This window comes from Sabethes cyaneus, chromosome 2, assembly GCF_943734655.1.
Source record: "Sabethes cyaneus chromosome 2, idSabCyanKW18_F2, whole genome shotgun sequence".
Taxonomy (NCBI): domain Eukaryota; kingdom Metazoa; phylum Arthropoda; class Insecta; order Diptera; family Culicidae; genus Sabethes; species Sabethes cyaneus.
In genome coordinates this window covers 188,671,862-188,687,953 of record NC_071354.1, presented here as the reverse complement: position 1 = coordinate 188,687,953, position 16,092 = coordinate 188,671,862, and the positions used below count along the sequence as shown (strand labels likewise).

The 16,092-nt window shown below is 39.4% G+C and overlaps 1 protein-coding gene across 1 annotated transcript in view; it reads left to right on the top strand.

Moving 5' to 3' along the window:
* Positions 1-16,092, top strand: part of LOC128736456 (uncharacterized) — a 189,928-nt gene that overhangs the window by 65,181 nt on the left and 108,655 nt on the right. The window contains 1 exon segment of the mRNA XM_053830938.1: positions 1,811-1,899. Within this exon segment, the coding sequence (XP_053686913.1) occupies positions 1,811-1,899 (89 nt within the window).

Here is a 16,092-nt window from a genome sequence, read left to right as displayed (position 1 = left end):
ACCATCGCTCCGTCATAATACGATGAGAACCGGGCCGCCCATTTAGCATAAAAGCATAACGTCGTTTGCCATAAAAGAATAACATACATTTCGCACGACAACCATTTGGCATAAATCTGTAAAAAAGTGTTTTATGACTTTTCATAGATGATCCAGCGCGAGACGGTCGCAGACCGTGAGTGTTGCCGGTGACCCGCGTCGGAAACGCCAGCCATGGAAATCACATCTGTTCAGGCTTATTCGTTTTGCGAGGTCTAATGACTGTAGTAACTTTTCTCTGGCCTTCGTACTGACTCACCAAACTGGTACGCAATGGCCGACACACAAACAGCCGAAATCCAACAAGCGTCACAGAAGCCCAAAATTTTATTTGACCGAAACACGATAGGCCGGAACCCTACTTGGGTGAATCCCGCCGAAAACTATTTATTCGTGCGTTTTATCATTGTATCGTTTTATCAATTAATTAAAGAAAAAAGTCATCAATCTATTTTTTTTATTTTGGTAATTATTTGTAGTACCTATAGAAAATGAATGATTCCCTCAAGCGCAAATGACATATGCTCGTTAATATTTACCATGCCAGTAGCAAACATTTTCAAGCCGTCGAAAGCGCCGGTCACTGAAAAGGCACATCCCCCCCTCACTTCCCGACGCGGTGAAACCATCTAGTGTGCATTTTCTTTTGTTTATTGATTCCTAAGGGTTATCCCTTAGGACAGTATATACCTAGCATTTGAGTAGGTCAAGAACCGTGAATATTTCCGATGACATACTACCATTCGTGATTTGGCAATGTGTGTTGCGACCATTTGTGATTCAGCCATTCGTGGTTCGGCCATTAGATCTATCATCCCATTCGTGATTCGGCTATTTATAGGAAATCCAACGAATAGAGTCGATTGGGCCTCTCGCAAGCTAACAGCAACTTGCCTAATGTCCATTATGCCTTCATGAATCGCTGATATTATGGTCATTTATTGAACCATGTTTAGCGTTCCTCAGGGTAGCAATCTAGTGCCTGTTTTGTTTTCGCTATTTATCAACGGTTGTACACCTAATCTAAATTTTTTCAAACCAATCATTACGTAATACTGTTAAAGAAAATAATCTACAACTGAACAAAATGAGTAATTTGTACACTTTCCATTTAAACTCTCCACAATTCCATTTAAAATTAGTGTAAATTTAATTAGGTGGTGAATATTAGTTTCATCAGCTCATCAGCCGTGGTACAACGTAATAATTTCAAAAAGCATAATATTTGCTTTTAAATACATGTCAATTGTATATTTGCAATGTCGCTTGAGCAGTGCACAAAAGCCCAACCACCGACAATAGCAACCTACCGTAATCTATTCAAAATTGTCGACTCGGCGGCTTCCTGCAGGATTTTCTTCGGCTGCGGAAACTGTCATTCACGTTACGAAATCTTGCCCTGCACTGAATAGACCTTTCAATTTTGACTACAGAGCCATCAACTCTGGCCGACGAAATATACGACCGGCAACATTACATCCTCCCCTTCCGAACACCTATTGAAACCATCTTATACAAAGAAACAGAAAAGCCATTTCACGCGAGCCCCCCCCCCCCATTCCATTGGCAGTAATATATTTTTTCCTATCTTTTACCTTCCGTTCCTGGACCCTGGAACGTGCGCCTGTAACGCTTTCCGCACGGACCGGCCCGCCTATTGACGAACGGATTCACCGAACTGGAAACGGAAACTCGCTCGTCGTCTGCACGTTCCGGAATCTGGCCAACAACGACAACGATGGCGACTCACAGTGGCAGAGGTATCCCACAGACCACGCGGCCTCGTTCGGGCTCCATCAAGAGAAAGTTCGAAATGAAGCTGAAAAGTCGCTCGCTACCGAAGTCCTTCATGCGGTACAGGTAAGTGGTTCGATGCTATGCTAAGTATTTCCCAGAGTGAAAAGCCTGAACCAGTTCTGATAGTAATGTACAAGCAAGTTTTTGACGGGCGAGCTGGTCCTATGCTTTTCGCAGAATTAAGTCACTAACAACCAGAGTAGTATAGTAGAGCTGAAACTGTGAGCGAACTTAGGACAGATTACAGTTGAAAAGTTTGAAGAACTAAGCACTGCAAAATTTGCCGGGAGAATATCTAGTGGATGACAATGATTTTTTAGTCGACTTTGAAACAGTCAGTCACCGAAAAAGTGTCCATCACCTCAGGCACTGCACTAGTAGTAGCAAAGCTTTTCTCACTGCACTGGTGAGGGGATAAAAAGTTTCCTCCTGCATAGGGAAAAGCATCATCCCTGTTGCTGCTGCTGCGCACGGAAATATCTCATTCATGATAAAGCGATTTTGTTTGCTCAGCACAGCACAGAGCATCCGATGAACAAAAGTATATTGCCAGTTGGTGCAATTGTTGGAAGCACTTTCCCTCGTTATTTTCTCTTTGTTATTGTAGTATAGTGAATATTAGTTCTGTCAGCTGTGGTATAATTTAAGAAGCAGCAAAAGTATTTAAGTACACTACTGTGAGGAATTTAAAGTGATCTTTTATGCTAATATTGGAATTTGCACGTTGGAATGCAAGCTTTAGAAACCGGGTGGTTTTTATGGAAGAAATGAAAGGAATTTCAACATAAATTTATGTTATGTATAATTGACCTGTTTGATAGCTTAGTTTCAGCATTTCGGCTTCACCTTTAACTTCCCAAATTTTTATACGGCTTGTTCAATACTCCTTGCAGTGACGCTCCTCCATTTTTCTACGATTTTCAAAAATCTCATGTTTTACGTTAAAATTTCTCTCAACCAACTAGATGTAGAGTTCATATATGTACTTGTTTCGTAGATCTCTGGAGGCGCAACCGCATTATATTATCAGATTTTAGTTACTCTTTTACCATCATTATTTTGTAATTTAAAACGTCTAGCACGAATATCGCAAAACAGCCAATTTTATATAAGAGTCTGAGAAAGATATATAAGCATTGCATCCTGGATGCTGCTTTACTTCGATATCCATCCATATTTTTAACGAACAATATTAACATCAAACCACTGACGGACTGACATGACACGCGCGTTTCATTTTTGAGTCACAAGATCTTGCAAGCAAATGATCACTTGCTTACAAGCGTGCGATCACTTATGTCAAACAGCAGAGAGATGTACAAAGGCACGGGAGACAAATTTATGCAAAATTCAGTTTGTTTCAACGGAAATCTGTATGTATGTCGGAAATAACACGGTAATTCTTTGTGTATTGCAAAAGCAAAGAATAAAGTAATTTTTACAAAGGGCTTTACCCAAGTAACCAGTAAGCACTAAACACTAGTCCTTTGACAACATTGTATAAGCATACAGAACTATGATTGAAAGCTTATTTTTCTGTATATACTTCTGTAGAACTCACATAATGCTAAAAAGGCGAAATAGTGGGTTATTAAAATGCTACGCCACAAGCATTCGATAAACATAAACCTTTGCACGGTGCCTAACCTCAACTCTGGTTTGACGTTTTTGTGGGTTTTGTTTTGATTCCCTTTGTAACCTAATTTTATTGCTAGTGGGTTTATCACTTGTAATTCGTTCCACTTGTTTGCGGAAACCGGAAATGCCCGACTTTTCCGAAGCAGGAAAATGATAGCAGTTCTTTACAACATATATTTTTGCAGTTTTTTGCTTCTGGGTCTTGCGAATAAGTAATCAAAACAAACCCCACAACACTGTCAAACCTGGAACGAAAAAACGCACTGACATCTACGTGCAATGCTTTATTATTAGTGTTTGTTTGAGGTTTAATCGAAATGTCATTTTGTCTACATTATCGACGTATCGAAAAAGTATCGACGGCATATCGTTTGCTTGTTACGGAAAATAAAAATAGATTCGGTCGGGATTTAAAAAACTAAAAGAGCAAGCGATTTTTTTTTGCTGCATCTCACAAGGCGAGCAGGATAAACAGAACCATTTTTTGAAATGTTGAATAAGACAGGGCTCGAACCGGGAGTTAGTCATGCAACCTCATTTGTTTCCTTGCACCTTTGCTATCTAAACCATAGCGGACGTGATTGAGTGAGTTGAACTTAGTCGTATTTAAATGTTGGTGATATTCCCTCTCATCTCATAGCTACTTGTCTTGCATTACTAATAGGGTAGAAAAACACGGCATCCGTTAGGTGGAACAGGGCACGAATAGTGACCGTAGAAAAGCAATAAGAATAAGAAGAATAAGCAATAAGAAGTCAAGTACAAGCCGTTTATCAACACTTAGGGCTCGTTTTAATGCAATTGAATAAATGCATGATATTGTGACGTTATATACGCCTATATTGCTTTCTTTAATGCTGATTTACGTTAATGCTTCTATACATCAACAATGTTAATATACGTTTTATATGCATTAAGATTGCTAATATTCAAAAGTTTGGCACTAGGGATGCAGTATTATTTCCAATATACGGTTTTGGATTAATGCTTATGGTTACTTGGGTATGTAGGGTTTATTTCTAATTCCCGTCGTAGTAAGTAAAGTCATTCTAATTTTCATTATTTGTTGGATGGATTTAATGAATACTCTAAAAGTTCTTGTGCTGATTTGACTAAAACACACTTACCTTCCGATCCGTGAACTTTGAAATAACTGAAAAGCGATTATTAAAGAATGTTGTTGAAATTACGCAACTGACTTTATTTCTTAAATTCGTCGTACCGTTTTAAAATGCGTCCATCAAAATTTTTCATCGTCCGAACTAAAAATCATAACAATGTTTACGAAGCTAACGTGCATGTGTTTGTGTAGGACGGCATGACAAAAGTTATTCTGCAAAATTTCTGCAGGTCAGGCAAATTTGCCTGGTTGTAGAATAACGACAATGCCTTGCATGAGTTATTTTCATTTATGAATGACGGAAATTAAAAGGATTAGTCGACATTTTCTTCTTCTAATTTCGTAAACATTGTTGTGATGTTTAGTTCGGACGATGAAAAATTTTGATGGACGGATTTCAAAACGGTACGACGAATTTAAGAAATAAAGTCAGTTGCTTATTTTCAATTAAATGCTTAAATAATCGCTTTTTAGTGAATTCAAAGTCGGATCGGAAGGTAAGTGTGTTTGGGTACAATCAGCATAAGTACTTTTGGATTATTCGTTCCATCCATCCAAGAAATGATGAAAATTGAAGTGGCTTTCCTTACTACGACGGGAATTAGAAATAAACTTTGATTGATCCGGTATGATAGACAACAAACTAAAATATTAATGAATAATTAGTTTTGCATTTTGTGTCATAAAAATGCTGATATTTTTAATTATTTTGCTGATATTTTATAAACCTATACCAATTTGATATCTGTGCTTGGGAAGTAAGCCAAAACAAGTGACAAAGTCTCCTCATTTCAACGAGATTTCTTAAAACCGCGGTTCAACCTAGACCATTTTGATGTCCTTGCTTGGGAAGTACACCAGAGAGAGTGACAAAGCCCCCTCGAGCCAACAGATTTCTTACGAACGCGATTAAACCTAGTCCAATCTGATGTCTGTGTTAGGGAAGTGTGCCATAAAAAATGACACAAGTTCGTTGTCCCTCCCAACAGATCGCAAATTCTTTACTGCGTGATGATTAAACCTCGGCGAATTTGATATCTGTGTTGGAAAAATGTGCTACAGCTGTAGTGTTCGGTTATAATACGGCTCTGTATGAAGAATCGAATGATTACAAGCGTGAATACATGCTGCTATCACTACAAAGAGACTTACGTAGTCCTGCGTCACCTATATATGTGGTCGTGTCTTGTACACAACCCCTCTGAGTTTTTTTTAGGAAAAGGAGAAAGTGTCTGTTGCGAAGAATGATTACCCGAGCAACATTTTTGTTGTACAACAGTTTATCAAGAGCTTGTTCGACGGGTATTAGCTATACAACAGTTGAATAACCCTACTAGCACGGTTGTTGAAAAGTTGTTGCGGCAACCGAAATATGACTAATTTTAGTCGTAATCCGGTTGCTTTAACTAAATGGACTTACAATGTGCTACTTGGGAAGCTACCCTTAAAAAAAGTTTGTATGGTAGGGTGATTTATCTGTTTTGGAAAGGCGTGACGCGTACTCTATTTTGAGTATTTACGGGAAAATCAAATGAAAATCAAATGTTGATTATCTGCCATAACTCATTTCGTTTGACTTAATCATACACCGTCTTAAAGTCCACAAACAGATGATGAGTGTACAAGTTGTGTTCCCGGACCTAGGCTTCGTAAAGCCGCTAGCTCCCAGCCTTTAGAAGTTCAGCCGGGATACCGTCCTTCCTGACAGCCGTACCCTTTTTCTGCTCATTGTTTGCCTTCTTAAGGGGGCATAGTACTTTTTCAATTTTTAAAAACCGAATTTTCATTATTTCGAAAGATTAACATTTTGACCACATGTGTTTGAAGTCATTTGGATGAATTCCAAAAATTGACAAAGTTACAGCTATTTGTACCGCGCATGTCTTCAATGCGCATAGAAACTTCAAAGTCGTTTTTTTCGAAACCAGGTTTTGAAAATCGGTACCATTAATGTTTGTCCATGAGTGTTTGATGTATCCTTTTTCGGTATTGCCAATTTTTGTATTTTTTAGAAATGTTTAAAGTAAATTTTTTCGACTAAAAACCTTACTTTTTTGTTTGAACATCCGCCATTTTGTTATGCGTTCGAATTTTTAAAAAAGGATAGGTCAAACACGAGATAATTTAATATACTTTCATGTCGTTTTGGAATTTTTCAATTCGGATAAGCTCCCCAGCGCCAATCCATGATACCGCAAGTCATGTTTTTTTGAACGACTATCTTTAAGGAGCCGTAGGGGAAAGGGGAACAGGTTCCCATATGAAAACAAAATTTTAAACCTTAGTATGAAATACAATGTTTTGAATGCAAAAAACTAGTTATTCCCTAATATTTTAGTTTATCATACGCGATCAATCAGAGCTGAGATCTATTTAAATACTTTTTATCATTAAAGAAGTCCTACCAGCCAAATTTCCTACGTTTTTTCGTGCGACGAAGAAGAAAATATCGACTAATCGTTTTAATTTCCGTCATTCATAAATGAAAATAACTCACGCAAGGCATTTGTCGTTATTAAACAGCCAGGAAAACTTAGGCAAGTTAGGCAACTGCAGAAATTTTGCAGAATAACATTTGTCATGCTGTCCTACACAAATACATGCGCGTTGGCTTCGTAAACACTGTTGTGATTTTTAGTTCGAACGATGAAAAATTTCGATAGACAGATTTTAAAACGGTACGACGAATTTAAGAAATAAAGTCAGTTGCGTAATTTCAATAATATGCTTTAATAATCGCTTTTCAGTGATTTCAAAGTTCACGGATCGGAAGGTAAGTGTGTTTTAGTCAAATTAGCACGAGAACTTTTGGAGTATTCATTAGATCCATCCAACAAATGATAAAAATTAGAATGGCTTTACTTACTACGACGGGAATTAGAAATAAACCCTAGTTGAAAATAGAAATGCCGTTTGCTGAATAACTAGAAAGAATTTTTCGGATAGTTATAGTTATAGGTGAGGAAAATAGTTTTACTTCGTGAAACCGTTCATTTTCTCTAAACACGCTATTAGATTTCGTTGAGCCCACGAAGATATCCTGAAAAAAGAAGCTAAAAGTCAGAAAACTATAAACGTCTATAACCAAATCGCTAAGAAGGGAGCAGTCCGAACAGAGCGATATATCTTTCAACTTAATCAATGTGAAGTGCAGGGCCAGTCCCAGTGTAGTGGTTAGCATTCACACCTCTCACGCCGGGGACCCGGGTTCAAATTCTAACCCCGCAGAAGTCACGAATGACCCAAGCTGGTTAAACTGACTTAAAAAAAAGTGAAGTGCACTGTAAAGTTTTATCACAAACTATAGTTTGTGGTTTTATGCACACTATGTCTGAGTATAACTAATCTTTTAGATACCTGAGAATAGCTTAAGTAGATTTCATAACTATTTCAAGACTGGTTTCAAACATTTAAACAAACAGTATGCGTGTTCGATTGGCTCCATTTTGACAATTCTCGATGCTGAATTAGCTCCCAAGATGGTTGCTTCCGCGTATCTCTCATACTCTGAGTATTTCTAATGTCCTCCTGTGTTGGTGGCTCCACAGATTGGCCATCACTCACAATTCTTAGCCTGGTTATGCATTATTGTGAGATCGCATTTGATAGCAGAACTAAAAGAATTTATCGTATTTGTTCTTGTTACTAATGCTTATTCACATAACATAATTCTGCACTAACCTTCCAAATAACTCTCGCTCGGATTCTTTAAATTTTGCAGCTACGCCCTTTTAAAATGTTGGTGCCGAATTACTTTCTAATCACACTTTCCGTGTTCTTACGTTTCATACGTTCTTCCACTCTGTCCTGTGCTTTTCCCAACCCACAAAAAGCATTGCTCGCAGCCCGCTCTTAAAAGCTCCCGAGATCATTTCTTATCGCCGTCTTGCGGGTACCTGAATGACCCACCCTACAGTACGTGTTCGGCTCTAATTCAGCGCACTGAGATTACAAACTCACAAGCAGATGTCGCGATGCTGCAAACATGGAAGCTTTCGTGCCCGACAACCGTGCTAATAACAAACTTTTACAACAGCTTGCGCTCCATCTGTTTTCTTAGCTAAACATTCAACCATCAGCTAATATTGCCATCTCTATCACGCAAACAAACGGTGGACTGAAACTATTCATGCTCCGTGTTTAAAGAAAAATGTGAGCATCGAGTTTAGTTTCTCGCGAAGTAGCGTCTTGGGAAGAGTGAGGGTTTAGTATAGTGAAAGAAAAGAGATAAAAGAACAGAATCGTGGAATCAAAACAAAACGAAACCGCACAGCCGTCGAATGCCAACTACGGACTACGGACGCAGCTTGATTCGTAAGTTGCGGTTAGTTTGAATTTTGAACTTAATGCGTGATGTTCGTGTCGCGTTGTAGGTAGTTGAATAGTTGCTTCTCCTGCCCAGTTAATTAGTTGTTCTTGAAAGTACGTGCCTGTCTAAAGGTTTTTGCGGCACATCAAAAATGCTTCCGTTCGAAAGTGAATCGTAATGTGTGTATGAAAAATTATGCATATGCGTGTGTTTGTTTGAAAAATGCACATAAAGGATCAACGGAATTGGCGCCTGCTGGTGTTGGTTCTACGGGTTCTACGAATGTAGAAACGACCCGAAAGAAGAAAGAGAAACAAAGCCGGCTGCATGCAGATGTGTGTGGTGATTGAGAACGAGGACGGCGTACTGTTGTGTCTTGCAATATTGGGGTGTTATCCTTGCAGAAGAAGGTGCACATTGCATTGGATATTTTGAGAAATTATTTCATCGGTGAGGTCACGCACGAACTGAAATTGTTCCATAGTTTATTTTTTTCGTAGAACACAGCCGTCTGTGAAATTCGACCGGTGTACGTGCGGTGAATATTCTCGAAATTTACCGAGCTGTCTAAATTGTGAAGAATAATAATAATAAGCAGTCAGTTGGCGAAATTAATTCTGCTCAGTGATAAAGTTCGATTATTATGGAACAAGTTTTTTTTATTAAAAAGGTGGAATTAAAACAAGCTGGTACTATTAGCAGCCTGATCGTGTTTCATTCAAATCTTAAATTATACGTAAATGTACAATACCAACTCCACTGATAGTTCACGGAACAACGACATTCAAGATAGTTTGTGTGTCCTCCAGGGACGACTACTTACCACCATATATAGATAGAATTGTGAAAAGTGGCAGCCTGCAAGCATCCATCCGCATACCTGAAGTGTCGTGTCAGTGCTATTCCAGACCGGGCCGGGACCCGGGATCGGTGAAGTGAAGAAGAAAACAGCCGACATGTGGCTAAAAGGATTATCACGTTCTGCTGTGGTTGTCCACTTATTGTTGGACAGATGCCAGAGCGGGAAACCTTGATGGAATAATCGGACCGCACGTTTGCAGAAAGATACAAAATGAGAATGAGGTAGGAAGAATTTTCAATGACGTGCCGGTACGGACAAATGGTGGGACAAAATGTGACACAGTTTAGTACATGGGTTGATAGGTGGAAAGATTGGGTCAACTGCTAATCCTCGCAATCGCGCTTATGACTTAATGTTCGACTGAAATGCTTTTGTTGTCTGGAATAAGGAACAAATTTTTTTTTTTAATTATCGATTTAATACATATTTCCGAGCTGCCAGCTTTAGCTGTCTTTATTTCTAGAAACTTCAACTAAAACTATCAGCTAAGCTGGTAATATCTACCAGCTGGTAATGAATCTACTTTTGCCAAAACAAACTGCCATTCCTTTTAAAAACTTGCATTATATCAATTGGTTTGAATTTCATTTTGATTTCTACTATTTTCAACTTGAAATCGTTTGAAAAAATAAATGTGTTTGATAAAAAAAAACAACTTTAGCTACCTACAAGAAGAACCATTTGCCATCCACATTATTAGGTACAAAAATATTTTTTTACGTATTACCTAATATCAATTTAACTTGAAGATCACAGTTCGATCGCGCTGGTTAACGTAAAGCGGTTTTTTTTACAAAGCCTACCCGTCATTCCTATCACAAAATCTTAGTATGAAATAAAAGCTGCCATTCATGCTCCCGGCAGGCAGGTGCGAATTTGTAAACTTTAACCATACTACATATAAGTAAAATCCGAAAAGAGCAGGTGCCCAAACATTGCACAACTGTCATTACAGCTCAAGATAGCAGCTGCCAATGAATGAGAAATGCGATAAGAATCGACATCCGAAGCCGGCGTGTTTCACCTATGGAAAACTGATCGCGAACCTCACCACCTTCGTCTTTCATTCCGACCACCTCCATCGCCTCTTCTTGGTGGTGGAGTGCTGAAGCATATAGTGTTGTAGCCTCACGAACAACGCCGTGTATAGTTTGAATCGACCTGCCAAATTTAATTTCAGTGCTGGGTACCCGAATCGGAGGGAACGTCTTTGGCAAAGAAAAACTGGTTTTTGGGTCAACGGCAGGCGTGTGTATGAAAAAAAACACGAAACCCTGCGCCGGCCGGCCCGGCGTCGCTGTACGCCGTGCGATAATTGAGCCCATGGTTAACCAGCTGAGAGAAGCGAATTTCGGCAATTTCTGGTTCAATTTCTGCGGTAGCATTTTGGTCTATTTCGGGAAGAATGTTGTCCAGTACAACGAGGTTAACCATCATGGTGGGGCAGTACATACCTGAACGGTAATTGACGATGTGTCGATGGTAATTTACAGGCACGGAAAGTTTTAGCAAAATCGAAAGTCAAAACATAAAACATTCTTTTCCATGGACTATGTTACAAATTTTTGCTACCAGCAGAAACTGCTTGGTTACAAAACTAGACAACTTCTTGTCTAGAAAGTCTTGTTCTTATTTTTTAAGTATTGAACGATACCAATACCAGTTGACCTCGATGTACGATGTTGGTCTAACATACCAGTCGTCGCTTGTTCAAATCTCGGCTGGAAGCGGCTGTTAGATTCAATAGAATAGAAACACTAGTCCCGTAATTGTCGTGTACCCTAACAGCTGGCTTCGAAGTTTGTCGTGTGAAAACAGAAGGAATGTAGCACCTAGGCTTTGCTTTGCTTACGATACCTAGCAAACAAGCTACTCAGAACGTAGCTACGTCTATCTATCTAGCGGTCAGCATCGTACCCCGGAGCTGACTGGGAGGACCGATTATGTCGGCAGTAAATACAATATGCTTTTGCCGAAAACGGTGCAATACTGTCACTAAAGAAATCAACATATCCGGTCCATTCAACATCATATTGTTGAATGACACACTCTTGACTGAAGCCGCGTCAACCCAATTAGAACGGACTTTTCTTGCTTTCCAGCTCAAAGGAAGTCCAATCTTAAAATCAAATTTTCGATTACTTTTTACAGCAACGGTGGTACGAATACGAATGATAACAAGGTGAATGTTGTATTCCTAGGCGTCAATCTTTGCAGCTGATCGGCGTAGATAAGAGGTTCACAAAGAATTTTCCAACAGTATTAAACCGCATAATATTGGGAACCCATAATCACGGATTCATGGTGCTGATTCAGTTGCAGCACGCGCAGTGCGGCATGTTGTGCCGTCTCTTTGAAACCACAATTTCTGCTATAAAAAAAGTCGGTGATCATCATGGCCCTGTAACGTTCGGGTCGCTGTTGCGGTTACGCACGCCCATAAAACGCACCAGACAGTGACTTTTTCATAATCAAACGGCTATTTCGTAGACGTGCATTATCATAGTACACTAACAAGCCGACCTTTTGTTTTCCACGTACCCTTCAGTAGCTTTACAGCTCGCTTATCTTCTTCCAATAATGGATTGAGTTGCTGCGTTGAGTTAAGTGCTAAAAACTTCTGGAATACTGTATTCCATTAGTGCGTACCCCACAAGTCTTGTTTCAGTAGTATGCCGTCCATACATACACCATTCAAGATGGGTTTTGACCGCTATTTACTGTCTCATATTACTCCTGACTAAACTCTCTAGTTCACTTATATGTCAAGAGCCGTCTAATCCGTTGATCAATCTATGAGTGACTTGGGCCTTACTATTTAGTGGTATCCTCTTCAAATATGGATAAAGTTTATAGAGTTCTTCATAACCTACGGTCTAGCTAGCTTCGAGGTACGATGCTGGTCTAACAAGCCAGTCGTCGTATGTTCGAATCTCGGCTAGGCGGTGCTTGCTAGTTAGAGTCAGTAGGATTGTTGCACTGGCTCCGTAATTTTCCTGTACTCTAACAGCCGGCTGCGAAGTCTGTCGATAAAGAAGGGTAATGTCTAAAGACGGTATAAACCCATGGCTTTGCATTGCATACCCTACGGTTTGGCTGGGTAGCTTTAGCTGCTCTACCGTGCTTGCTTTCAGAAGAAACTGCTTTTTATCATTCATTCCTGTGATCGCATTTTTAATGCGTTGCTACTAAAGGCTCTCTTGGTCCTTCGATTCTACGCAGATTAGAAGCAACCGATTCCAGCATTATTAACGAAGAATGGTCATAAAGGAATGCGTAGACTTCAGCGGGCGTCGTGTTTCCATTGACGTTACTGGAATATACCGTACCCAGATAACTTAGGCCATTACAAATATTTTATAAAGTTTTTGTCCTTCCGGTGTTCGGCCACTGAAGTGGGAGGGGGGGGGGGGGGGGGAAACAAAGTGAATTTTTTAATCGAGCAAAAAAAAACATGGATTTTTAGAATTTTTATTCAAGGTTTAAACGTGAAAACCGAATCTATTCTTGCTTATAATATATACGTTATTATTTTCTATGCGAAAATATACGAAAAAAGACAAAAACGAAGGTAAATTTTTTTGGACGATTTTCGAAAATTCCATTGTTCGAATTTCCATTTCTGTTCGTGCTAGAAGCGTTAATTCAACTCGGAGACTCATTTTTCGAGTTTTTCAGACTGTAGAGCCCACAGACAATTGATTTTATAAAAAGAAATTTGACTCATATCCTACAAATTATTTTTTGCCCCCCGATTTTTCAAGCCAATTTCCAAGGAGGGGGATGACAAAAACTTTAAATAGGATTTGCAATGGCCTTATAAGTATTACCAATACCATTCAAATACAAGCGAATAAGCATTTAAATAATCTCAAATGCTACTTAAAAACTACCTTGGCAAAACATACAGCTACTTTACTGCTAATTCTCTTATAATGCTAACAATACTTATTTACGGCTGATTACCTACAAGAAGAATTTGAATAGAAATTTGGATGCCAATTTAATGCATTTAGGCAGTCAGAAAGCAAATAAACAGCAACATGCAGCATAAAATTTCTGATATGCTAAAGAGCAACTGATTTATTGCTATGTTAATGTTAATGTTATTGTTATGTTATTGGTTACCTAGGTAATCATGCGCTTTTGATGTCGCAATGCTGCTGCCTGAAGATATCCAGGATGGGAATAAACTTACTTACAACAAAGTACGCCATATAAGCATAACAGAGAGGGAAGATAAAAAAATGATGTACAATATATTTTTCGTATTTTTTTATGTTTGACGTTTTACCGTTACGCAACAGGCGTTACGTTTTATGACATTTGTAAATCTCCAAGCACTAATTTAGCCGGATATTTCGCCAAAACCGGCTTTCTAGCAGCTTTTTATAGGCATATTGAACTATGCTGCACGATATGATGTGCACCATAGGCTAATAAAAAGCTAGATTTCTGCTTCTTTAAATGCTCACTGGTTACTTGGGCAATGACAGAGAAAGTTCGTCATTGGTACTTAGGATTCACAGGTTGTTCAGTGGAATCTCGGCTGCAGGAGTCCAGTCGATCGTAGTGAACGCGGCGACGCACCAAAGTTTAAGATAGACAGAATTGTCGGTGAATCAAACTTGACATTTAAAATCTTCGGCTGATAATCCTTCCTACGGCGCTCGAGTGTTTGCAGAAGCAGAAGGCGTTATCTACCGGGGTATGGTGGTAGATTTGCTAGATCACGCCGAGGGAAATCTGTCAACGCGAGCCTCACAGAACGATTTTGCATTCGTTTGATACACAAATTTCATACCAACTTAGTTTCAATTAGTGGATGTACTAAGGAACAATATAACACTTTCGACAATGAGGATAACTGAAATTATGAGCAACTTTAACGATGAAACCAAGCTGTCGAGAAGCTTTCGACATCAATACTTCCGTGGTGCGATGTAAGTTAAAGGCGAGTTTGGCATCAAGTAGTACCCGAGGGTCGTTAACTATCGATTCCAGTGAGTGCTCATTTATTTGATAGTTATAAACGATTGGACTGGCGATGCGGGGCCAAGTTATTACTTGACATTGATAGAAGTCTATCTGTAGAACAAAACGCCGAATATAATTTCAGATTATCAGCATACATCAGCTTGCATGCAACTCTAAGCAGCAAAGATATTCTTTGGTAAACAATACAAACAGAATATGTCCTTTTTTGTTGCCTTGAAGAACGCCCAACAAGTTGGTAAACTGACAAGAGAAACAAGAGTCAAGCTACGCGCGTAGAACTCTGCCGCATAAGTAAGATTGCATTTCATGGAAAAGTATCATTCCACGAAATACCGAGATGCGGCAAGTTGCGAAATTTTCTACAGCAGTATACTGCTGCTCTTCGCATAACAGTCCTATTTATATAGGAAACCATAGAAAATGTGACGGTTGTGCGAATAGCGGCAGTATAGATTATAAACCATACAATCGAGCGCTGGTTTCAGATCAGTATAAATTACGGCAGTTCGTGCTTTTTGTTCCATGTAGGATATACAGGTAGATAAGGTTCATGCTCCGGATCGGCCAGGTATAAATCGGTGCTGGTTGGCGGAAATATAGCTTTTTTTCTAGTGAGAATAAAATTACTCACTGCTATTTCAATTAGTTTAGATGCAGCAGAAAGACTTGTAAGGCCTCGATGGTTCCGAATGTTTCAACGACCGCTACTTTTGAAAACTAAAAACGTAAAAACTGTTTCCAGATAACCCCTTAAACGATTCATTGAAAATAAGACACAAAGGCACCATTACATAAGCAATTACGCTAAGCCTCGGACACGTGGTAACTCGTGGTTCATACGCCTACGCCACTCTCAGCTATTCGTTTGTACTTCGCCAAAAATAGTTTGCAACACCTTTCGTTCACATACGGCAAGCGCACGTATGTCTTCGTAAGCAAAGTTACTGTCTCAAGTCCGTAGAGAACTACTGGTCTGATTAGCGTTTTATACATCGTCAGTTTTGTGCGGCGGCGTATGCTGCTTTATCAAAGCGACTTGCCGAGGGCAAAGCAGGCTCGATTTCCTTACTCGTATTATTGTCGGCGGTGATTAGAGATTCCAAATATGTATATGAGCTCATCAACCACTTCAATTTCATCGCCGTCCATACTCAATATCCGTGGGAGGCAAACGTAGTTTTCTCTGGACCTCTTCCTACTATATATTTGGTTTTCGACGCATTATTCTATAACCCAAGCCTCGTAGCCTCCATTTTTAAACTGGCGTAGATTGCCTCCGCCGTCTCAAGGTTTCTAGTAATGCTGTCGAGATCGTTTGCGAAGGCTAGG